Here is a 27,104-nt window from a genome sequence, read left to right as displayed (position 1 = left end):
TAACACCCTAGATTGAATGAACACAAGAGACAGGGACAAGAGAACATATCATACAAACTATGTAAAGTACACATTCTTCTCAGGAGCTCATGGAACTGCCTAAAACTAGATCACATAAAGGGCACAAAGCAAATCTTGACAGATATAAGAAAACTGATTTTTTTAAAAAGATAATCTACCTGACCACAATGGAATAAAAATAAAAATCAACAGCTAGGTAAAATGTAGAATGTGTGTAAAGTCCTGGAGAGTGAATGATATTCTCTCCAATGCTGATGAGTCATTAAAAGAACCAATAAGAGAATTTAAAAAAAAAAATGCTACAATCAACTAAGAATGAAAACAGCATACTGAACCCAATGCAATGCCATGAAAGCAGTCTAAGAAAGACATTTATAAGTGCAAGCCCCTCTATTTAAAAGATGGGAGGGGTTTTCAAATAAAAGTGCGTATAATGGCTGTTGTGTTTTATATAAAAGGGAGCCAGGATGTTTTGGTAGAGGCAGATATGGTGGAGTAGGAGGGGTGCCACAGAGGCATCCCTTCCCTCTGAGGTACCAGCCTTAAGACGAACATAGTATAGAATAGAGATTATTTGGGGCATGGAGAGGGGAGTTGAGAAGGGAATAGAGGCAGAGAAAGACAGACATGAAGCAGGGGAAAAAGTGGAGAGGGAGAAATGGGACAGAAAAAGAAGGGGCCAAACAGCCCCTTTTATATCAAGCCAGGTCTACCTAGTGATAGCAAGGTAACTGTTAGGCAAAATGGCCTCGAAAACACATGAGCAAAACAAATCTCAAATCAATAAACAAGAAGAAATTATTAAGATCATGGTAGAAACTAATGAAATAAAACAAATTATGAAGAATTACTGAAATAGAGTTGAATCTTTGAAAAGATAAACAAGATCAAAGTATTTACAAAACTGAACAAAGCAGAAAAAAATCCAAACAAATAAAATTAAATATGAAAAGTGAAAGTTGAGAAAAGTTTAGGACATACCTTTTATTATATATATATATTAGACTAAATTGGGAAAGCTAAAATAAATAGACTTCTAGGTGGTTATGATATGCCAAAATTAACCTGAGATGAGGTAAATAATTTAAATATATCTTCAACATATCACAAGATTGAAGTGAAAATAAGTCAAAATTCCCATCTAAAAAGTCCAGACTCAGACTCAAACTCTATCGGACCTTTAAAGAATTTAGCACCAAAGTTCCTCAAACTGAGCCGGTCAATGGACTCCTTCTGCCTCCTACAGTGGAAGCGCAGACAGCAAAGGGTACAAACAGGAGCTGTTTTATCCGTCCCTTCAGGGTGAACACGCTTCCGAGTGACAAGACCGCTGCACAGGATTTGAAAGAAACAGTTCGAACTCCCGGGAGCAGTAAGATGCTTTCTGAGAAAGTGTTTTAACTCCAGAGCTCTAGGGGCTTTATGACGCAGGCTGAAAGCAGTCCGGTGCATTCTGCAAGTGGGTCTGGGAGCTTACAGAGCAGGAGGGCCAACTCTAAGCAGGGGCCTTGAAGATCACCTTAGCAGCCGGTCTTGCAGGCTGGGAGTAGCTACAGAGACGAATTCCCCTTTGCAGCTGTGTGAGGACTTTCAGAGGCTAAAGCAGGAAAGAATCTCTCAAGTGGAGCACTAGAGTCTGTCTCTGGCAAGTCTTTCTCTACCCTGAGTGAGTCACCTAGGAGCCAGGCTCTGATGTTTTCAGGCTTCTTCCTCTGAAGAGGGGCAGAGTCCCTGGAAAGTGGGCTCTGAGTCAGAGTCAGGAATTGAGAGCCAAACTGTGAAGTGTTCCTTCTCTGCTGCCTTCATTGCCTTTCACAGTCGTTGTGGGCTTGCTGCTTTGGACGTCCAAATTTATAGAGGTGTCAGTTGAGACATGATGGCCTTCACTTGGGTAGGCAGAGAAGTCAAGGGACTGGAACAAATAGGAGGAGAAGCTAGCAAACCTGGTGGGGGAGAGGAAGAATCCTGGGCCCACCCAAAGTCACTGGAAGTCAACAATCGTGTGTGCTGGTCTTTGTCTCTGCCTGACTCTCTTTGACATTTTTCACATGGTATCAAAGCTAGTTATTTTGTGAGAAGTATATAGACTGAATATCCATAGTTAACTATATTTATATTTTCCTGAAGCAACAAATAGCATACAGTAATAATAAATGTCATTGAACACACAAACAAATGGATAAGCACCTGATGGGTGGATGAGTCATTCTTCAGAACAAGAGGTGACTGTGGTGGTTTGACTAGGAATGGCTTCCATAGCCTCATACATTTGAATATTTGGTCATTAGAGAATGGCACTTTTTGACAGAGACTAGGAGGTGGGGCCTAATTGGAGTAGGTAGAGCCTTGTTAAAGGAAGTATGTTGTATGTCACTTGGGATGGGCTTTGATGTCACTAGGCCAGGTGCAGAGTCTCTTTCTCTTCCTGTTGTCTGCTATTCTAGATGTTGAACGCTCGCCCACCTCTCTAGCACCAAGTCTGCCTGCACACTGCCGTGCGTCTCGCAGTGATGATAATGGACTGCACTTCTGAAACTGTAAACTAGCTCCAATTTAATGCTTTTCTTTACAGTAGCTGCCTTGGTCATGGTGTCTCTTCACAGCAATAAACCAAGACATAGACTAATACTCCTCCTCTCTCCACCACCGCTGGAGAAATTCGTCATCCTAGAGCAGGGCTTTTGTAGCGTATAGAAGTATGCCACTTAATGGGGACATTTGGAAATAAGGAAAAGAGAAAAAGACAATGCTCTGGGTTAGACTAAAACAAACAAACAAAAAACCCGTAGTAACTAATGTGTAGATGTGAAATTTTTCTGTGTTTATTACAGAACTTAATCTCACTATCTGTTAAAACGAATGCATAGTTTTACAAGGTGAGCATATGTGTGCCTGTAGGATCCCTACTACATGGAGGCAAAGAAAGTACCAATTCCTCAGCTTTCAGTGCTTTCCATCTGGGAAAATTCATGTGCAACGGGAACTTGGCCGAGTTACTTAGTACCAGCATGAATCATTTTGCACCTAATTTAGTCTTTCCCACCCTCCACAAGAATGTGCCTTCAATAAATGACACAGTTGGAAAAAGTATTACCATAGAGAATAGATAGTGTGGAAGAGATCATGTGCATCCTATCTTAGTGCATTCCTAACTCTCCCCTCCCCATGCCCTACCCCTGTCTCTCCTTGCTTTCCCTCTTCCTTCCCTTCCCCCTTCTCCTCCTTCTCTCTCTCTTAGGGAGTGCCAGCACCATGCATCATTTGCACCTCCTTCAGTCTTTCCCATCTTCTACCACTCTTCCCCTGCCTCCCTGAATATTAGGAAAAGTCAATTTGAGGAAATGTGGTAGTACTTATAAAACACAAACAATCTGCTCCCAAACGACTCATAAAAGGGGGAAAGGGTCAAACTTTATCTTATCTGTGAGCTTCTAAAAGGCATTTGACCTTACAGTAATTCCTTTGGTAAAGAAATTAAACACAATTTGGAGAATCTACCCATATATATTAGGAGAAACTTACTGACGTTTCTAATTATTTGATTGTCTAAGATTTTTATAACCCTGGGTGAATAGAAGTCATGAAGGATAGAAAATACTGTAAATTACTTTGCTCATGGTCACTGTAATAGAGACATAATTCGAGTGTGTTCCTATTGTTAAATATTAAAAGGATAGAAACCTGTTTGACCATAGTGTTTAAAGGGATGTGTGTATGTGTGTATGTTTATGCTCTGAATGGTGATTAGAACTGAATAAACTCATCAGAGTGTATCATTCATGTTTCCATTCTGGTGGGGAGAGAGAGAGAGAGAGAGAGAGAGAGAGAGAGAGAGAGAGAGAGAGAGACAGAGAGAGAGACAGAGAGACAGAGAGACAGAGACAGAGAGACAGAGAGACTAGAAGACACACAGGAATATATAGTCCCTGTCCTTCACATATAGTGTCCTGTACCACCTGTAGCCTCTACCAGTTAAAAGGACCATTACCATATGTGGACCCTCTTGAGTTTCCAGAATTACAAGCTATAATAAATAATCTCCTGTTAATAGATAACCTGCTTCAGGTATTTGACTGCAGTAATAAAAAATGGAGTAACACTAAATCAATCCAAATTCATTTCTTATATTACACTTTGTATTCTAAGCTCAAGAGTCACAATAATACACATTTGAAATCCTAGAATTTAATACGTGTAGTCAATAGGATAGTGAGTTTGTAGCCTAGACTAAACCATAAGACCCTGCTTCAAGAGAAACACACACCTTGAATACGTTTTAACATCTTGCCTATTTTCCAGCTAGCTGCTGATATAACTATAATCTTTAATACGAACCCATTTCGAATTTGTGTAAGATTCATAGTTTTACCATTTTGAAAATTAGGCCTTCATAACAAAATGCAAACCTTCGTTTTAGATTCTTATAATCACAAATAAGATCATAGGCATACATGCTACATTTATTTACATGCTTGGACTGAGTCAGCTTCCAACTCGACTGAGTTTATTAAGTATTACTGCTTAAAGAGCAGATTTAAAGGAAGGACTCCAAATGCTACCTCTCGGGAACAGAAACAGAGCATCCCAGGTGGCAATGTTACAAAAAATATATATAAGATGGAGCGATTAATTATAACATGGTGATACATATACAACACACACACACACACACACACACACACACAGGCATATCTATACATGTTGTCAAATTTCAGACCAGGAAAGAAGACACTGTTATTTATCAGAACAGAACACCAGACACATGAGTCATTGTTTTCTGGGACGGTTTGTCTACATTTCATAATTTATCTGTTTGCTATTTTTGATGTAGATAGCGAGAATGCGTAGACAGGGAATTAACTACAAGGTACCAAGGAAAACTGCAGCTTTATCTTGGAAGCTGTGTATCTTGGACAGCATGCACCCTTATGGTTAAACATCCCTGACATTGCAGAAACATGCTTTCCAATTGCCACACATGTAGATGAAGGGTCTGCTTCCTCAAGAGACCTGTCTTGACTGTGACATCATGTACCATGTGGGATTTTCAAGAAGACTGTGAGAAGAAATTCCTTGCAAAATGAGATTTGGGGAAGCCTGCGGTTTGAGAGGTAAAAGAGGGACATTTTGGGCTGGAGAGATAGCTCAGTGGTTAGAGCACTGACTACTCTTCCTAGAGGTCCTGAGTTCAAATCCCAGCAACCACAAGGTGGTTCACAACCATCTGTAATGGGATCTGATGGCCTCTTCTGGAGTGTCTGAAGACAGCTACAGTGTAATCATATAAAATAAATAAATAAATAAATAAATAAATAAATAAATAATTTTAAAAGAGGGACATTTTATCCTTATGAATAAGTTATCTATCTCATGAATATTAATTAAAAACTTACTAAAAACAACAGCACATTGAATACGAGTGGAGAGAGTAGGTACCCTTGGCTTATGTCATATGACCCTGAGAAAAATAGCAAAGCTTTGTCTCAAAAAGAGAGACAGAGACAGAAACAGGGGGGGGGAAGAGGGAGAGGGAGAGAGATGAAGGGAGGGTGGGAAGGAGAGAGAGAAGGAAAGAGAAATTCCTGGTACATGCTACAGTGTAGATGCCCTTCAAAGTCCCTTGGGAAACATGATTTTGCCTTTTTAATAGCTGTGTTTCATGAATAGCTTCCTTTTCAAGCATAGTCATGCCCAATCTTCCAACGGTTTTCCTGAAGAACAGTAAACGGAGCTACAAGGTTAACTCCTTCAAAGTCCAATCTGTAAGAGTCAGCCTTCAGCTCAAAATATTTAAACAGAACTTATTTACTTCTTTCCACAGGGCTTCCTCCAGATACAGGAATTGCTTTATGCCGTTTGAAATAACTTTCTTCAGGCTAAGCGTCAAAAGCATCACAGTGATTCTAGCTACTGCTTGTGTTAACAGAATGTAGTAGTATAATCTTTTCCCCTTCCCTTTCTCCCTTTCAACCCCTCCAATGTGCCTTCCATGCTCCCTCAAATATCATTGCCCCTTTTTTCTTTATAATTAGATAGATAGATAGATAGATAGATAGATAGATAGATAGATAGATAGATAGACAGACAGATAGATAGAATAGGTTAGATAGATTGTGCCTGAACAGATAAATACAACCTATTTTGTCTCTTTATTGTTACTGGTACATAAATGATTCCAGAGCTGATAAGTAGGTATTAAATAATCAATTAGAGGTGTTGCCCCAGAAAAAACTGTTTGTCTGGTTCTCAGCACCCCTTAGTCACCTTTAGTTCTTCATCTAGAGGGTTGAACTCCATGAGTTTCCTCTTGTAGTCAGCTTGTCTATTGCTGTTCAGGTCTTTTTCAGGGAGCTATGTGTTGAGCTGTCACAGATGAAGCTTCCCTGTCATTTCCAGGAGACATAATGTCATAGCAGTTGGGCTCTGCTTTATAAAATACAACCTCTGCAGAACTTGCCGTCCAGATTTTTTTTAAAAAACTCCAAAAGGAGAATGCGCTTGGAGGGAAAGTGTGACATCAGAAAGTATGTAAGCCAGAACCTTTCAGTGAAAAGCACTATGCATGTTTCCTGTGAGCAAAAGAAAATATTATCTTTCCAAGATACATTTTTCCTTTAAAAACACAAAGCTGTTGTGATAAGATTGGAACTGGCAGTCAGTGAAATTCTAGGTTGGATTCTGCTTAGACTCAGTAAGAGCCTTAAGAACTCAGAAAGGAAAGAGAATTACAGAAGCCACTGGATTTATGAGGAACAACTTGTTCTGGTACATTTTGTTTGTTTTAATGAGTTCTGTTTATGGCAAGACACTGGATGCATATTAATGAATTGAAATTTGATATTAGATAAGTATGCAATATTATTAGATAAAATTCCAGAGAAGGTGAGACAAGCTCTAACATGAATCCAGTGCAAAGAACTTTCCTACAAGGGGCTCCAGGGAGTCCCCAGGGTACAACAGGGCCCTTTATCAGCAGAAACACACACCCTGTTCTGAGGAAACTTATAACCTAGCATTCTCCCTGCTATCTTAAGACTCGGAGTTTTTCTCAGCATTCATTTGGGTACTGTGCCAGTTTTTTCTAGCAATTTAGAATAATAAATAGTCACTACATACCCCTAACCCTTGTGATTTCTCTTATTCATCCACTTTACCCAGTCATTCAATAAAGACTTGCTTTATGTCTGCTGTTCACCTGATTTGTTTTGTTTCAATTTTTTAGAACATTCTTTTATGTTTGTGAAGGTCCCTAATTTGCACACCCTCTGTAGGCTAGATCATGTGTGGTTATTTAAAAAAAATAATATAGGGGTTTTAGTTTAACATAATATTTGGCATTTACCGTGTGCCAATCACTAACAATATATTAGTCTATTTTTCCATTTAATTCTCATTTTGAGAAAGTCTATTCATAGCTAGGTTCGTGACTGTAGTCTCAGATCTTGGGAAGCAAGTTCTGGGTATGAGAACAGCCAGAGTGAGACCCAGTCAAAAAAAAAAAAAAAAAAGACACAACACAGCTCTGAGGTGTTTAACCGGTTTTAAAGAAAACGGTTCCTTCTGTTTCTATTTTGTGGGATAGTTTGGAGATTACTCGTATTAGGTCTTCTATGAAGGTCTGATAGAATTCTGCAGTTAAAAACCCATCTGGTCCTGGGCTTTGTTGTTGTTTGGGAGATTTTTGATGACGGCATCTATCTCTTTAGCGGTTGTTGGACTGTTTAGATGGTTTATCTGATCCTGATTTAACTTTTATGACCATGACAAGTACAGAGGCAGATGCTCACAGCCAACCATTGAACTGAACAGGGTCCCCAGTGGAGGAGTTAAAGAAAGGATTGAAGAAGCTGAAGGGGTTTGCAACCCCATAAGAAAAATATCAACCATCCAGAGTTCCCAGGGACTAAACAACTATTCAAAGAGTACACATGGAGAGACCCACGGCACCAGCTACACATCTAACTGAGGATAGCCTTGTTGCACATCAATGGGAGGAGAAGCTCTTGGTCCTACCAAGGCTCAATGCCCCAGTGTAGGGGAATGTCAGCGCGGAGAGGGGGAGACACCCTTATAGAAGCAGAGGGAAGGGGATAACCGAGAAAGGGGATAACATTTGAAATGTACATAAAATTTATCCAATAAAAAAATTTTTAAAGGGGGGCACGGTTACCATCTTTTATCGCTGAGGTTTGAGTGTGAAGCAGCCCCCCACAGGCTAAAATGCTTGTAAGGAAGCCTCGTTCCAAGCTGGAAGCACCACTTGGGAATCATGTGGAACCTCCAAAAGGCAAAGGCTCGCTGGATAATGTGGGTTGCTGGGGACCAGCTTTGAGGCTTCGTACGATGACCTGGCTTCTGTTCCCATTCTGCTTCCTGGACAGCAGACTGTGACAGCAGCATCTCCCTCCTCCCACCATGCCTTTCCTTCCTGCTGCCTTGTCCTCCTGACAAATGAACTATGTCCTTCTGGCAGTAGCCAAAATAAACCCTTTCTCCTGTAAACGACATTTGTCGGGGTATTTTATTGCAACAACAGGAAAGATAACTAACACAGTCCCTAAGAACGCTTCAATTGACCACTTTTCCTGGTTAAAGGACCTTGGATTTGGAGGTGAAAAGCTGGTAAGTGTGTGTGTCCTAGCCTGGACTAGTTTTTTTTTTCTGTTGTGATAAAACAGCGGCCAACATCAACTAGGAGAAGAAAGGGGTTTAATCCTAACATACATACCGGTTAAAGCACATCTTTTGGGAGCTAAGGCAGGGACTGAAACAGATTGTCTGTAAAGCCAGCGCTAGGGACGCTGGGAAAGAGTGATATGAATGGAAGCTGTCTTGGGTAGAGAGTGAGGCCCTATCTCCAAAAATAAACGAAACAACAATGAAAGTACCGATTAAGTTTGGTTTTCGCTTTTTTTTTTTTTTTTTTTTTTTTTTTTTTGTTTTTTTTTTTTTTTATGCTACTAAAAGAGAAAAACTATTGAGATAATTTTTAATTTCAATCATTAACTTTTATTATAAGAATGAACTCAGTAGAAAATTGATGAGGTAAACAAACAGAAGAATGAGAAAGACACCCTTAGTACATGAAGCTATACACACTAGGAATTTTATTTTTCTTATTAAAAAAGGTTCGTTATGTGTAATGTGTTCTTTGCTATTTTTTTCTTTCTCTCTCTCTTTCCTTCTTTCTTTCTTTCTTGCAAATGTGCATGGGTGCCTACATGTCTGTACGTACACCATATGCATTCAGTGCCTTCAGAATCTAGAAGAGTATATTGGATCCTCTAAGTCATGAGCTTCTATGTGGAGCGTGTGAATAGATCTTCAATCCTCTGGAAGGGCAACTGGTATACCCTTAACAGCAGAACCATCCCTCCGGCCACTTCCTTTGTCATTTTAGAAACCAGGAACTTCCTGCGTGTTTTTCTATACACCATTTTCATTTGCAGAGTTGCCGTCATTAGTATTCTAGCCTACACTTAGCCTCTACCTGGAGCACAGTGTGGTTACACAACGCTATTCCTTCTCAACTTTCTTCTCCTGGCGTGTGCTCATCAGACACATCAGGGATGCAAATGTTAAACAGTAACTGCAGATAGCAAGTCAACTTCTGAAACCAAATAAACCTCAGTTTAAAGTGTACCAGTGGCACATAAAAGAGCAGCCCACTGAGGAGGAAGAGGAACGCATAGATGTACTGCATCTTTGGAGACTTGACAAGAGGAATCAAAACCATGCTCAGGCTGATAGCCATTGTTATGAACGTGAACGGCAAAAACACCTGCAAAGATAAAATTGAGGAAAGTAATTAGCTGTGGAAATCCACGTGTGATGGTTGAATAGTTCCGTAAGTAAAGATGATGGGAAGCCGATGAGTGAGCTAAGTCAGCCTTTAAGTTAGATCAATGTACTTAGGAATCCTAATGTCACAGTGAAAGAAAATTCAGGAGATTCCTCAGAGAAGGTGCTAGTTGAGGGGGCATCAGAAGCTAGCTTTGATTCTTCATGAGTGGAGATGGTCATAAGCATATGCTGATTATTATGACCACCTGTAGGCATAAGTAGAATGAACTTATTTAGAAGGAGAGTCTAGGCCTGCTGGGGTGGGGGTTGGGGAGGTGGGTCAGGCAATCTTCCATAGAGAATACTTTAAATCATTGATTAAGTTAAGAGAAAAACTACTTTAACCCTCTATTAATCAAGTTAATATCAACAGTTAAAAATTAGCATTATAGTGGTTTCACATACTAAAAAAAAAAAAGAAATCTATTAAGGCAGGAAATTCCTTATCTAAAATAATTCTCTTTTTGTTTTGAGAAAATATTAAAGATTTGTTTTTGTACCAGGTCAAAATTATAATATAAATATAAACATCCCACACTTAATATTACAACATTACCCTTGATTTTTTTTTTCCCTTCAGGGTCCACTAAGTAGCTCAGGTCATCTTTAACCTCATAATTTTCTTGCCTCAGCCTCCCAGTGCCTCTAAATTAACTTGAATTTTAGACATATACCACCTAACTCTAGATAACTAATTTTGAGATAATCTGTAGAAGACATAAACCTATACTCTAATGGTATGATATAGTGGTTGAAATTATTAAACATTTTGAGTGGGTAATTCATTTGAGTCCTAAACAACAGTCTCTTCTTAATTGTTTATAGACCTGTAAGAAACATAATTCACTATTTTTATCAAATAATTGAATGAAAGATGTGAATATTCACGAGGAAAGGCAAAAAACTACTTAACCATTTGTACATAAGGTTGACCTTACCTTTTATTTAAAAAGCAAATATAAGTGAAATAAAAATACAATGATATCTGTAAATGTTATACACTGAATTTTTGCATGCCTTTGCTTATATGATACATCCAAGATTCTTAGGGGGCAAATACTGACTTTGTCCATTGTAGATATGAGTGATATGTCAGCAGTGAAATAAGAGGAGCTTAGCAAAGAAGGTAGAAAGTAGACATGAGTTCAAACTCTCAGTCACCTTGTATACCCTGATGTTTTGGAACTCTATCAACAATTCATTACTTCCTCTAAATTTTACCCAATCGGTGATATAATTGTGAGTCAGAAAACAGCAAAAAAGCAAAATATTTTAAAAGAGTTCTGAGATTAGGAGTAGAGGACACTCAGGGAGTTACTTCCAGGGAGATGATGGACATCAACCATACACTGAATACACCTGGGGTCCTCTGATCACCCTCTGGATATCACTGTAAGGGCATCACTTGGCATTCAATGAATGCCCAGAGAGATGATTATCTGCCTCACGATGGGGGCTGGGCCTCATTTATTTTTGTTCAGAGAGAAGAGAGTCTCACAAGGCACTTGCAATATAGTCACATTACAACAGGTTCCCAAATATTCAAAAGTTAGTGATGGCTGAATGGATGAAGCAGAGAGGAATATTGAAAGGAAAAGACCGCGGTAAATCTACAGAGTTGGTGACAAGGACATTGCTTCCTTTCTCTCTGGATTCTGATATTTTATACTTAGCAAGAGTCAGACACTCTATAGATACTGCTGAGAATTGAATCTTGGCTTCATTCTGTGCTATATGAACTTTGACAAGTGACATACTATCTATAAGCCCATTTTCTTTCCTCTAATAAGGATGTAAACAGAAAGGTATCTAACTTTTGTAGGACAGGTAACCCTCCAACAATGCTTTAGTCTTTGCTACCAGTCAATCAGAGACTATTTCATTATGTGCATAGACTCTCTCTCTCTCTCTCTCTCTCTCTCTCTCTCTCTCTCTCTCTCTCTCTCTCTCTCTCCTGATAATACCCTTATACTACCAAGCTCTTGCTTGTTACTGTTTCTGTTATAAAAGAATGCTTTCTTTTTATACAACATACTTTCTTTCCCTAACTAAAAGTCAAGTTTACAGTACTAAACTTCAGAAGAAGGAATTGGCTAATGATCTAAATAAGCTGATATTTCATAATAGTAAATATCATCATGATTTTACATCTTCTGTCTACCATTTGGTATATCTTCCCTTACTGTAAAATATACAACACACATAATAATTATGTAAGTAAGTCAAGCAATCTCAGGCCAAATGACTCCCAATGATCTGTCCCACCAAAAACATCTGCCCTTCTCTATAACAAATCCTTAGATCAAACCTAAGAGATTTTTGTATTAAGTAAAGCTTATTCACCATGAATGAAATGAAAGTAAAAACCAGATTATCCATATTTCCTTCTCGGGTTGCTAAGTAGTAACGTACCATGTAGATATCCTGAATATACAGTCATGTATCTTATTTCGTATGGAGCAAATTTACCCAGCCCACCTTTACCTTATATGGTCTTTGTAGGTTGGGCTCCTGGTATCTCAGTTTCAAGATTCCGATCATTGATAAGACAGTCCAAATGGAAACAACAAAATAGAGGTAGTTTATCAGATCAATTAGGTTTGTTAAGACAATTGCAATGGATCCCATGCAGACATCTATTAACACAGCTATGAAGGGAGAGGAGTGGATGTTCAGGGTGCTGAACAATAAGGGCAGCTGGCCATTCTGGCTTGCAATATATGACATTCTTGCTGACTCCAGTACATTAATCAGAAGGTTGCTAAACAGTGAGGCGGAAATAGCAAAAGGAACAGTCCATGTCAATTGGGGAATGACCCTGTCTGTCCATGTAAGAGCCACAGCATCTGCAGAGAAAAAAAAAACACACAAAAAGAAGTGTGATAAGAAAGAGAATCTAATGATAACCCTTTATACAAATATTTCACAGACTAAACATAAAATCTACAAAGAAAACTTTGTTATTTCCTTTTTCACATTTAAGAAGTATCTTAGGCTTCTGCCTACTTTGGTTCACCATACTACACCATGAATAGTTGAGTTTATGTCTTTGCAAAAAGATCAGGAACTTTTTGAAGGCAAAGACCTCTCATGTCTTGTCTATAATATTAGTGATTTGCTCACAGACAGACACTGTAATAATGGGCTTTCGATAAAGAGTTAAGAAATTTCATCAGTTGTATTGAGTATGCTTATGAACAACTAGCAGAGAAAATGCTGACACACTTAGCCAGTTTCAGAAAAAGAAGAGTCTGAGACTCGCCCAAACCATAGCTCGAGGTAAAATGTAAAAAGTCAGCAAAAATTACACACAGATCAATAATATTTGTGATGCTAGAGAGTTTTCTAAGCTATAGGTCAATGGTTATCTGCCGCAAGTGACTTCGATCTTCAGAGATCATGTGACAATGTCTAGAGAATTGTCAAATTTTCCATAACTGGAAGAATAGGCATTTTCTGTTCCCATCCTAATGGGTAGTGATACTGATAAACATCTCAAGATGCCCAGGACATCAAGAATCATGAGGTCTAGAACTGGGACATAGTGCAATGGCAATGTGATAGTGAAATTTTCTGGTCTCTTTAGAGACTTGGTTGTGTCGTGTGATGTTTGTCTGAAAGCTGCCATGCGAGAGGATGTTTTGCTGAAGCAGACAGGTGAAAGAATGTTTCTCTGAAGCAGACATGTGAGTAGATGTTTTGGTGAGAATAAACATGCCACCTCATGTTTTTCTGGAAGCTGGCTTGTGAGAAGGCATATGATATTTTGCTGGAACAGCTACTTGACAGGGGATGTGATGTTTAGAAAAAAATATAAATATAACTCCACAGACAGAGAACGCTTTTGCATTGGTTCACCTTGAAACATTTCTCTGGTCTTTGCTGATCTTTACTAGTCTGAAAGCTTTTGTGGACTCTTGATGATTCAGTTTCTTCTGGATCAAACTGCTGCTACAGATTCATGTTCAGTGTTTTAGACTACACTGCTGATATCCTGACAACAAAGATTGGAATTGCCCCAAAGTACTACTTCTAAATAGGTTCACATTGACATTTCCCTATTAATCTATCTTTTCACCTACTTCTTTTAGATGGGCTGGAAGGGAGGTAAAAGTGTCCAGAACCCTTATTAGAGCAGGTTTTGAAAACTTGAAGCTGGGCTGGAGAGATGGCTCAGCGCCTAAGACCTCTGTTTTTCCAGAGGTCCTGAGTTCAATTCCCAGCAACCTCATGGTGGCTGTTGTGTCTGAAGATGGCTGCAGCACACTCATATACATAAAAATAGATAAGTAAGTCTTTTTAAAAAGGATTTTTGGCATTTTTATGAAAAAAAGAAAGAAAGAAAAGAAAACTTGAAGCCTACAAAAATGTGCTTACTTATCCTATGTGAGGCTCTGGGTTTGATACTGATCACTCCAAAACAAAGTGTTCCAAATGTGGTATTTTAAAATTCCAAAACTTCGCATGAGAGAAAGCATGCATGCATATCATGAAATTGTCATTTCTGTTTGAAGGCCAAAAATTTTTTAAAGACCTTAGGAATACTAACTCAATATTACAGTCAGTATAAAAACGACCAGTGGATGGATCTGAGAGGACTTAAAAGACAGAAATGAGGAAGTAGAGATCAAAATGCATTATGTACATGTATAAAAACTTCAAAGAATAAAGGAAACATACTGTTTAAAGGAATTACCAATATACGAAAATACTCATTACTCATGGAGATTCTTTTGAGTCCAGTTTGTACTGTGAAAATATATAGTAAGGCAGAGCATTTCTTCACAGAGAAATACGCTATATTTTCTGTGAACTGAGCAGACCTAATGCCCCTGGGAGGAAGGTGTCCTCTGAGCTCTTAATTTTGTCCACAGGCTTCCAGATGACTCACCATTACATCAGTATTTTGATGTATAATAAACAATAAGATGTTTTCAATGTAACCAAATTAAAATATTATCAATGGATCTCGTCCTTAAGATCTTAATTGTTTGTTGAGATGGAGTTTCTCTGTCTATCTCTGGCTGTCCTGGAACTGAATATGTAGACCAGGCTGGCCTCAGACTGAGAGATCTGCCTGCCAGTGCCTTCTGTATGCTAGAATTAAATAAATGCATGTGTTACCATGCCCCCCAAGATCTTACTTCTTAACCAGTGTTTGTTTGCTAGTTTAGAACAAAGGTATTCTATGTATCTTAGGCTGGTTACAAATGTACAATCAATCCTCTTGTCTCTGTTTCTTATGCTGGGATTGTAGGTATGTACTGCCATACTCAGCTATTAACTCACTTTAAATAGCCCTACCTGCCACATCACCTGTTCCTGAGTGTTATCTTAGAGTATTGTGTGCTACTTAAAAATACACTGTTGCAGTTCACACTCATTCCAAATATGGTCTTGCTGTTACACATCCAGACCCCAACACACTACATCCTTTCAGATATGTTTTAAAATACTTCCTTCCCATACTGCACAGGAAATCTTGTTTCTCGGGGAACATTCTACAATCACGATTCCTTACAACCAGAAGACTTCATATAGGTCTGTCTACTACACTGAGTCACAAAAACAAAAGGTATTTTAATAAACATTAAAAATCATATTCTTGTATGATCTTTAGCACTGTCCTACAAGTTTTTGTCTCATTTTCAGCTCCTTTCTACATTTTTATTTAAAGTTTTATTATACACGTAATATATATACATATATATATATATATATATATATATATATATATTAAGAACAGTGCAGCCTAAAAAGCCAAAAAGTCGCTGTCCTCACCAAGTTCTTATTCATGTATTTCAGATGTAAATGCTGCTAACATCTGGCAGCTTCCCTTTCTTGCATTTCTCTATAATTATATATTATATATTATATTAGCCTATGGGGGTTGTATGCTTGATTTTTGTGTGTACACATATGTGAGTGTGGATGTTCTCATGTGACTGAATGTTTACATTTGCTTTTGTTCGTGTCCCATGTATCTTGGTAATTGGTACTCACACATCCATATAATTATTTTAGGTACTTCTCAGTACTCTGCTACATAACCATAAATTATCCATTTGTTCTATATTGATAGATTTATGAGCTATTTTCAAGTTTTTGTTAATGGAAAATGTGCTTTAAACCCGAGCTTCATAGCACTGTCTCTGAAAAACGAAGGCTGAAAAGAAAATCAAAGTTTCAAACAAGCCTGAGCTATATAGCAAGAGTCTTGGCACCCAAAAGAAAACTGTACTTTAATTTTAAAAAATGCAAAACACAGAATGTGAAATAATTGAATGCATGATATACCTGACTATTGACCGTACAAGAAATTATTTTAAGATGTCAAAAATTACTCATGAAAATCTTTCTTTCTTATTTATTATTTTTTACTTACTTTGAAATAGGGTCGCATTATGTATCTCTGGACGATACAGAACGACCTACGTAGACCAGCCATGCCTGGCTTCTGTGACTTCAATTATTGGTATTCATATAATTCTGTTCACAGTACAGTTTTAGAAGTACCACTTGTAAGCATGCTATTCTTTCTAATCTTTTATTTTGTTATTTTTAATTATGTGTATAAGAGGCACACACACACACAGAGAGAGAGAGAGAGAGAGAGAAGGGGGGGGGGAGTAAAAGACAACTGTGAGTTTAAGAGTTATCTCTCTTCTTCCACTGTGGGTTCCAGCTCAGGTCACTGCTGTTTCACGGCAAGTCCTTGACCCACCATCTCACTGGCCCATAAAAGTGTATTTCTTAAATAAGAAAACCACTACAAAGTTCAACCAAAAATGATTGTATCAATTTTTGAGTAATTAATTCTAAAATTTCCACTTACAGTTCAAATTTCCTAATGCAGCTAGGTATTTGAGGCAAACTTCCTGTAGGCGGTCTGAACAAGAAACCTTCCTACTATCTGTTTCCACATCACTTCTTAACCGTCTAGATTATCTTGCCCTACGTTAATATCCCATATTTTTTAAGTGTGGTTCAGAAACCTCTAGCACAGCTTGTCAGCGGGGCTCTGGACTGGTTTTCAGACTGAAAATGCTGAAGCCAAAAACCTTTCACACTCTTTCCACACTGCAATCCTGAAGGGACACTCTTCTTTCCTCCTGTACAGAACTCTCACAATAAAAACTTGGTAGTAGTTTCTTTGGTTTTATTGCTTGTTTATTTGGAGACAAGGTCTCTCTATGTAACCCTGGCTGTCAGGGAATTTGCTCTGCCTCTCTACAACTCACAAGAATCCAGCTGCCTCTCCCTCCAAAGATATGGAATTAAAGGCATGCAACTCCACACCCAGATGAGGAACAGCTCAGTGCTTAGAATCTCTGGCTGGTCTAGCAGAGGACTCCGGTTCACTTTCTAGCCTCCTCATGACAACTCACAACTGTAAGTCCAGTTCCTGTTTATCCAACAGCCTCACGTAGACATACATGCAGGCAAAACACCAACGCACATGAAATAAAAGTAAATAAAAATCTTAAAATAAGATTTTTAAAAAAAAAAAAAAGAGCTCTTTTTTTTTTAAGAGACCAGTAAGTGTGGAAACAGGACAGAGATCTGGCATCTGTGGATTAAACACCATGTGTGTGACTTAACTGCTTGAATTCTTCTCTAGATAAACTGTAGAAACTATGATCATAGGTCCCAGTGTGCTTCAAGAAAAATGTAACATCAATTTACACTATATTCTAAAAGTTTCAGACTCCTTTGAAATATCTCTATGTGCTTCACTGAGAGCACACCTCTAGCCCTCAAATTCCTAACTCCCAATAGCTTACCTCTTTTCTTCATAACCATATCTGTAGTTATATAAATCACGCAGTTCATAAAGCAAAGAAATATATTGTTCACTAGTTCCTTTATTTGCATGAAACTGTAGAGCCTTTTCCATCTTTAACACATCATAACCCTTGTCCTCTTAAATGTCCATCAACAATACAAACATCTAAAAGCCTCACAGGGTCAGTGAGAGGGCTCTACAGGAACACCTAAAGACCTGAGTTCCTACCCCAAATGGTAGAAGGAGAGAAGCAACTCTTGCAAGTTGTCCTCTGCCCTTTGTACATACAACAGAGCACACATGCACACACATATAAATGCAATCTAAATATTTAAACAAAAGCCCAGGAAGTCCATTATATTGACTTAAGTAAGCTATGTATTTCAAACTTTTCAGAAATTTTGGTGATCTTTAATTTTGTGCTACCATAACTGATGATATGATAGTCTTCCCTAAATGTACAATTTTTTTATACACTGTTTTGATTGTTTTCTCAACTTGAAATTCTAATGCAGTAAAAGTACATGCATTAACATTTTAGGGTAATAATTCATATTTTAAATCAAGTCTGAAGATTATAAGCATGAAAAAGTCAGTGTTTAAAAAAAAATACAAACAACACTTAGCAGCTTCCTGATTTTTTCCACACATGCCCAAACTATTGGGTTACCTATAAAATTATTGCAATTTCTATGCTATTTCAGAAACAATTTTATAGTTCTCTAGAATATTTCCAGAGCACTGCCTATGGTCATATAGTCACAAAGAGTGTCAGATTTACTGAATTACATCCTCAGTGCTCACTGGTCACATTCATCACTGACATTATAAATCAGTAGTTATCAATCTGTGGATCACAATCCCTTTCAGAGTCAAACAACCCTGTACTGGCTGGTTTGCGTGTCAACTCAACACAAGTTAGAGTCATCAGAGAGGAAGGAGCTTCAGTTAGGAAAATACATCCACGAGATCCATTTTCTTAATTAGTGGTTAATAACGGAGGGCCCAGCCTATTGTTGGTGGAGCAATTACTGTGTTGACAGTACTGGCTTCTATAAGGTAGGCCAGGCAAGCCAGGAGGAGCAAGCCAGTAAGCAGCACCCCTCCATGGCCTCTGCAGCTCTTGCCTCCAGGTTCCTGCCTCATTTGAGTTCCTGTCCTGACTTCCTTCACTGTTGGACAGCAATGGGGAAGTGAAAGCTGAATAAACCCTTTCCTCCCCAGCTTGGTCTCTGGTTATAGTGTTTCACTGCAGCAATAAAAACCTTAAGAAACACATTTTCACAGGGGTCATATATCAAATACCTTGAATATCAGATGTTTACATTACAGTTCAAAACAGTAGAAAAATTACAATTATGAAGTAGCAACAGAAATCATTTTATCTTGGGGTCACTTCAACATGAGGAACTGTATTACAGACTCACAGTATTAGGAAGGTTGAAAGCCACTGTTATAAATGACCCCTGAGAGAGATGGGCAGTTCACAAGTCAGTGCATCTGCCGAGGGTTGCATTTGATTTGTTTTCACAGAAGCTCGCTCTGTCTCATCTCTTATGCCAAGTATTCCTAGATGCATAGTCAACCAATTCTGGTGTCGTACCGTTTAATCTCCCCAATTAAATAAATGATCATATTAAAGAAGTTTGGAAATCCTGAACACCCTGATTTTTACACTGTACACTGTACATCCTGTGGTGAGTTACCATATGATACATTATAAATATGTATAGTTCCAGGTCAGTAAAGAAACTTATCCCCCAGTTCTCAAATACTCACCAAACCAAGAAGTGTCATTCAATACCGCTTAGTCCAAAGTTACTGGGTGACAGTTTACCTCAGGAGGTGACAACTTGAGGTGTACTGTTGGTGTGGGAAACAGCTAGTCTTCCATTTTACCCTGTTTTTCTTTTCTTTTTTCAAATTTCCTTTTATAACTTGAATCTGTAATTCATCTTTAAGTGACGGTTCATCTGGGTCTCTCTAACCTAGAGATCCTCCAGCCTCAGCTTTCTAAGTGCTCTAGCATGGTCTAGAACACAGGCACATTCTCACCAGCCTGTTACTAGAACACCATGAACTGAGTTTCTATATAGTAATGAACACTAGGCCGCCACCCTGACTGTCAATGGGACACAACTGTACTAAAAAAAAAAAAAAAAAAAAAACAAAAAAAAAACTGTCTTTTATTTTTGTCTTGCTATTTGTGAATACAAACCTGAAGAGAGGACTTCCCTGGGCATCAGAACCATCAGATAGGAAATATTAGCATCCTAAGACACTAGAAATATCACTGGCATATTCTTTAATTCTTTATTCTTCGGTTGTTGCTTTAATCAAAATTTCAATATATTTAGGATCATTCGTCAGCACAAGATTTAGAGTTATTTAAGATAAATTTCTATCTTACATACTAATAATATTGATTATAGCCATCAAGTAGCCATTAGCGTTTGCTTATTCAGATGTTAATGTCCCTCATTTCAAACTTGCCACTCTCAGTGCCACATAGATTATTGACAATCAAGCATTTGCAGATATCAATAGACATAGTTACTGATTTATTATGCAGTACCACTCTGCAAACAGGAACTAATATTTTGAATCTGTGTCACTCCATACCTTTTTCACATAACCAGAAAGTACATAACTCTACTTGAAATGAATCTTCCTTTTAAATCAAATTATATGCCCACCATCCTGTTATTAGAGCATCACAAATTGGGCCTCTCTCTGTATTTTGTTTACCATCTTTGCTATTTATGTATACCAACCTGAAGAGAGAATTTCCCGGGGTGTCAGAACTGTCAGGTAGGAAATATTAGCCAGTAAGTACACCACCGTTACCAGGGGCAGCGCTGTAAATATGCATTTAGGAATTGTTATGCTGGGTTTCTTCAGCTCCCCTAAAACACACACACAAAACAAAAAACACAGCAATATCAGAATTGGGAAAAATTTAAAATAAATTCTTTAACTTGTTTTTAAAATGGTACATGTGCCAAATATCAGACAAGATTCTTTCTGTTCTTTCTGCCACAATACTCGCACACACTCAAAGGAAAACTACTACTGTATATACTGATGGTTTCTTAAGATGCTAGAGTTGGGGTTAAGGTACCTGTACCATTTGTAGCCTTCGCCAGTCTCCACATGCCGTCAGTGGGAAGTAGGCACTGTGTTCAAATCGTAGGAATAGAGTGTAAAACAGAAACTTGAAGAGATTTAATGTCAGGAAGAGGAGCTCCACGTTAGGCAATCACATAGTGACTGTGTGGAGACAGGTCAGCTGGCAGGGTGATGGGTCCTTTTATGATTTCTGTCTAATTGGTGAGATGCCCCTTTAAAAAACACACCAGGTGTCTTCTTGCAAAAGTTCCAGTTCTTTCATGTAAAAAAAAAAATTCCTTTTCTAGCTGGCAAGTTGGCTGTTGCTTCTTCTTCAATTCAGCAAAACCATTGCCTCTGAGGAAGTAAGTGAGGAAAGTTCCTGGCTAGCAAGATCATCTCATGAAAACGTTCTTAAGGCCAGTACTGAAAGGAGTTAGTTTCCCTCTCTTTGTCGTTGTTGGTTTTGTTGTTGTTTTAATGCTTTTTAAACCATTAAACCATCCCTTTATTAAAAAAAAGAAAAAGAAAAGAAAAACAAGCTGGATGTAAGTTATCTTTCTGTAGGTGAAGATCTGTCTGTCATTGGACGAGAAGAAAGGGTAGGCAGGAACGAAGTTTTAGAAACAGAAGGGAGAAGCCAGAGTGAAGGGAAAGAGAAAAGATGGAGGAAGAGGAAATTGACCTGCTGCGTGTCTCTGTATAGGTACAGACAGTTGTGAATATTTTATAAGAGATGGATTTGTATAGGATTATTTGTCTTGTCTAGGTGGGTAGATTATATCAAATCAATTAGATCAGAGTTTACTGTGTGGTGTTTTCCTTCATGTGGCGACTCAGTTGAGCTCAAGAGAAGGTACAGTGGCAAGACGCACTAAGCCTGCCACAGAATTGGGACGTGAAGGGAATTGTGAGAGGATAGTCACCACCGGGATCCTGGCTGAGGGAATGCGAGCAGAGCTCCCACCTATCAGAGAGGCAGCCAAGGAGAGATACTAACAAGAGGGCCGCATCTTATGAGAAATACACGGTAGTTCTGTATGCCCCGCCCCCCCCCCCCCCCCGTGCCTGAACTAATGCGAGGGAGCAGCATGGCAAGGTGCCACGCTGGAACAGCTCCCAGACCACCTGTGCCAGGGGCAGCATGGAGCCGCTGAGATCAACCGGTTGATGAATGGAACTGGTTGCACTCACTGTCTTATTTTTTTAATATTTTCCACATCAGCTTGAAGATATAGCTCACTAATCAGGTGTTTGTCTATCTTGGAGCCGATATAAATGCATTGAAGCATAAAAGAAATAAAGGATTAGCGGATCTGATGTTAATTCTGCCTGCCAGTCACTGATTGTGGCGCCTCATATTGTTTAGGTCTGGGTCAGAAATGTCTTGGTCACTGTTGTATTGGTGTAAGGGGACACCGTGGTCATGGCGGCTCTTGTAAAGGAAAGCATTTAACTGGGGGGTTGGGCTACAGTTTCAAAGAGTGTGTCAATTATCATCAAGGCAGTAGCATGGTGGCATACAGTAGGCATGGCGCTGGGACAGTAGGAGAGAGAGGGGGGGAGAGAGGGAGAGGGAGGGAGGGAGGGAGGGAGGGAGGGAGGGAGGGAGGGAGGGAGGGAGAGAAATACATGACACCTGGTTTTATGGAGTATGGAGACAGGACATACTGAAATTTTGTTTACCATCAGCCATTTGAGAGGAATTCTATATTAGTTTACAGGCTATTAAACGTTATAAATCTTTCTTAATCAGAAATAATGACATAAAATGATGCAAATACTTCATTATAATTACTTCAAAGTACATCTCTTCTGAGGTGTGTGCACACACATGCACAAGATGCACACACACACAAACACACACACACACTCACAGACATAAAGATTCACTTTAAGTCACAGACTTCTAGAGAATTATCCCAGCTTATTTTTCTTATACACCTTTTAGCCCAATGTAAACTAACTTTTAAAACGTATTTTTATTGGTTAATTTATTTATTTTCATTTCAAATGTTAACCTCCTTTCTGGTTTCACCTCTGCAAACCCCCTATCCCGTGTTCCTCCCCTTGTTTCTATGAGGGTACTCCCCACCCACCCACCCACTCCTGCCTCACCCTCCTAGCATTCCTCTATGCTGGGGCATCGAGCTTCCACAGGACTAAGGGCCTTTCCTCCCACTGATGTCCAACAATGTCATCCTCTGCTATATATACATCTGGAGCCATGAGTCGCTCCATGTGTACTCTTTGGTTGATAGTTTAGTCCCTGGGAGCTCTGGGAGAGGGGGTCTGGTTTATTAATATTGTTGTTCTTCCTATGGGGTTGCAAACTCCTTCAGCTTCTTCAGCCTTCTCTAACTCCTCTACTGGGATCCCCATGCTCAGTGCAATGGTTAGCTGTGAGCATTTTCATCTGTATTGGTCAGGCTCTGGCAGAGCCTCTCAGGAGACAGCTACATCAGCTTCCTGCCAGCAAGCACTTCTTGGCATCAGTGATAGTGTCTGGGTTTAGTGGCTGCCTATGGGAAGGATCTCCATGTGTGGCAGTCTCTGGATGGCCTTTTCTTCTCTCTGTTCTACTCTTTGTCACTGTATTTTCTTTACACAGGAGCAATTCCGGATTAAAATTTTGGAGATGGGTTGGTGGCCCCATCCTTCAGTGGGGGCCCTGCCTAACTTCTGAATATGGTCTCTACAGTTTGTTGGATGTTTCAGCTAATGTCATCCCAGATGGGTCCTTGGAGCCTCTTGCTTTCTTGGCATCTGGGACTTTCTGTTGGCCACCTCCAGTTCCGTCCCCCACTGTTACACATCTCCGTTCCATTTCCTGAGCCTCTGTCCTTCTCCCCTATCTTCTCTCATACCCAATCCCGCCCCTCTTTTCTGTTCTCTCTCCCTCCTCTCTTCCTCTAAAGTTCCTCTCACCCTCTACCTCCTATGATTATCTTGTTCCCCCTTCTAAGTAAAGCTGATCTGGTCTTTCTTCTTGTTGAGCTTCATGTGGTCCGTGAATAGTATCATGGGTAATCTGAGCTTTTTGCCTAATATCCACTTATCAGTGAGTACACGCCATGTATGTTCTTTTGTGACTGGGTTACCTCACTCGGTATAATATTTTCCAGTGCCACCCATTTGCCTGAGAATTTCATGAAGTCATTGTTTTCAATAGCTGAGTAGTACTCTCTTGTGTAAAAGCACCACAGTTTCTTTATCCATTCCTCTGTTGAGGGACATGTACATTGTTTCCAGCTTCTGGCTATTATGAATAAGGCCGCTATAAACATGTGGAGCATGTGTCCTTGTTATATGCTGGAGCGTATTTTGGGTATATGCCCAGAAGTGCAATAACTGGGTCCTCAGGTAGTACGATACCCAGTTTTCTAAGGAACTGCCAGACTGATTCTCAAAGTGGTTGTAACAGCAATCCACCAATAATGGAGGAGTTTTCCTCTTTCTCTACATCTTCACCAGCATCTGCTGTCACCTGAGTTTTTGATCTTAACCATTTTGACTGGTGTGAGGTGGAATCTCAGGGTTGTTTTGATTTGCATTTTCCTGATGACTAGAGATGTGAGCATTTCTTTAGGTGTTTCTCCGCCATTTGAGATTCCTCAGTTGAGAATTCTTTGTTTAGCTCTGTACCACATTTTTAATAGGCTTATTTTAACCACAAAGCTCATCACTAAAATCTCACTTAGCCAAGAAAGACCCTTATGCTCTCTTCTCAGACTCCTCCACTCCAGAAGCATTTAGCCTTGTGGATAATCCCCTTTGGGGAACACATGAGGACTTACCTTTAAGATTCTTTAAGCTGTCTTTGCTTCCTTACTAGATCACTTTTCTACCTACTGCAGAAAAGTTTACATTGTCCAGTCATTCACCCCTACCCTATTGCCCTTTCTCTGTACACCTGCTTTAACATTCCCCTCCACCATCAAGGCCATTAGACATCAACTAAAAGCAGTTTTATAGTCGCCCATGATGCCATGTGGTACCTTATATGTGCTCTCTGTGTTTCTGGTTTTATTCCTGTATGGGTAAAAAGGTTTTAGTCTATTTAAAATCACTAGTCTTTTAAAGATAGTAACAATGAAATTACACAGTAATTGCATTCTTTCTTTATGGTGAATATTAAATATCATATATTTATTTGTTTTTAAGATAAAGACGTATATTGATCTTAAGTCATAATAACCATTTTAGAGATTAAAAGACTGGTTATAGGGAGGAGAAAATACTTGCTCTGATTAGAAAACTGGGAGAGATTTTATGAAATTAAAGGCGGGTTTATTCACTAGTCAATTCCTGACTAGAAAGGATGGCTCAGTAACTAAGAGCAGTGGCTGCTCTTCTAGAAGTCGTGAGTTCAATTCCCAGCTACCACATGGTGTGGCTCACAACCATCTACAATGAGTTCTGATGCCTTCTTCTGGCATCTTAAAGTAGATCACTAAATAGTTTACATAGGATGATAGTCACTACATATCGAAAGATTCTCTCTTCATACACGTATATCAGTCATGCTCCCCCCAGACTGATAATTACCTGCTATATATGTAGAGCATCCTCCGCCGGAAAACGCAAAGTATCCTTGGAAGACAGCTTCTATCAGCTGAGAGACCTCTGGAAACTCGGCATCAAAAGCATTCTGAAGCCTTCGCACATTCTCCTTCCTCCCTCTCACCAGCAAGAACATGCCGCTGAGGGAAATGAAGCCGAGTATGCCCACCTTCAGTATTGTGCTCACTGTCTGAAGCCAGGACAGCTCTTTGATACCACGGGAATTCAGAATACCCACAATCCACAGCATTGCCAGGGCCAGACATTTTTTTGGTAGAGTCGGGGCAGAGCAGCTGGGATAGAAAGGCTGGATGCCATACTCAGCGAGTAGCAGAGCTTGGCTAGCAACTAGGCCTGGGCCGAGAAACAAGGAAGTCCAAAGTCTCAAGAATGCCACCCAAGGGCCGAAGCATCTCTTTAAAAAATAGTAGTGAGCCCCACTGTACGGAAAAGTTATCCCTATCTCTGCAGAGCAGAGAGCATTGGTCATGGAGAGTACTGCACAGACAGCCCAAACACACAAGGAGACCCCCACATTCATGGAAGAATACTCTAGCACTCCCTTGGGGGACACAAATATTCCTGCCCCAATTATATTAATAATTAAAAAATTTGTCCCCCAGAAATATCCAAGTTCTCTCTTAAGACGTATTGTCTTCTCCGTATCCATTGCCATTGAGAGACGTTTACATTCACAAAATTATAATCTGTGAATGCTTTTTGCCTATTGGTTCATGGACGCTCTGAAATGTGTGGTGCACTCCTTGTTCCACTTCTGTTAAATATATGGTCTGTGTTCAATAATTAACAACGTAGGCGTGACACATTTAAGTGAGGTAAAATAGGTTACCTATAAGGGCTTGGTTTGACCCTTCTTTTAATAATTTTCAGAATAAGGCATTCAATCGAAATGGAATTTTTAAGAAACCGAAGTCTGAAAATAGGAATAAAGAATGTTCTTGTTGAAGTTGTAAAGAACTTGTCTATGTTATGTTTGCCGCATCCAAGGACCATTGGCAAGATTAAGTGGACAACTGCAAAGTCACAAGCAAAGATATGAGGCAAAAGAAATTTCAAAACGGAGAAACAACTGGGTTTGTCTGTGGGTAGTTGTCTGTCTGTCTGCTTGTGACTGGGTCTTGTTATATCCTCCTGGCTGCCCTGGGCCTTGCTTTATACACAAGGTTGGGTTACACCTACACAGTTCTTCTGCTTTACCAGCATGCATCACCCTGCCCAGATTCCAACTTCGTGCAGTGAAATAAGGGAGGAGATTGGGAAAGAGGCAGAAAGTACCTCGGAGAACACAGAGCATTTTCAGAGAGTCAAGATGTAAAGTACCTATAATCTCAGCCACTCAGGAGGCTGAAACACAAGGACTGATTCAAGGCACACCGCTGCCGGCTTCCCCAAATGTGGCTGAAATAGTCATCAAGAGATCAAGGACGAAGTGCGGCACCATCTGAAAAATTTCTAATGTAGCTATGTAAACACGATCACTGGGCAGTGTGCCCTGGAGGTAAGACGGGAGCCGAGGATGTTCTCCAGGTTTAAAACTTCATGTGTTCTCTGTTTGCTTTTGAGTGTGACCAGTGACAGTTTCCTTTGTACTTGCCTGTTGTCCCCTTTGAATTAACTACTCTCTCCTACGTTTGTCTCAACACGGCATTTTGAAAGCAGATTTTCCTTTCATTTCATCTTTCAAAACTTCAGTGAATTTCTTCTCAGGATGACTCATGTATTGACTCTGACCCTTATTCAAGTTCCATGATCAATCTTTTGA

General features: G+C 39.4%; 1 protein-coding gene across 1 annotated transcript; it reads right to left on the bottom strand.

The window, feature by feature from the left end:
• Nucleotides 1-9,547: 9,547 nt before the first annotated feature.
• On the bottom strand, nucleotides 9,548-25,997 carry SLC7A13 (solute carrier family 7 member 13; the record flags this gene model as incomplete). Its single annotated transcript, XM_080938560.1, has 4 exons — nucleotides 9,548-9,802; nucleotides 12,349-12,710; nucleotides 20,425-20,556; nucleotides 25,307-25,997. 4 exons carry the CDS (start codon nucleotides 25,995-25,997, stop codon nucleotides 9,548-9,550), a joined length of 1,440 nt encoding a protein of 479 aa, XP_080794686.1.
• Nucleotides 25,998-27,104: the final 1,107 nt, after the last annotated feature.

The sequence above is a fragment of the Micromys minutus genome, assembly GCF_963924665.1.
Source record: "Micromys minutus genome assembly, chromosome: 26".
Taxonomy (NCBI): Eukaryota; Metazoa; Chordata; class Mammalia; order Rodentia; family Muridae; genus Micromys; species Micromys minutus.
Note: the sequence above shows the minus strand (reverse complement) of the source record. Positions and strands in the feature narration are given on the sequence as shown.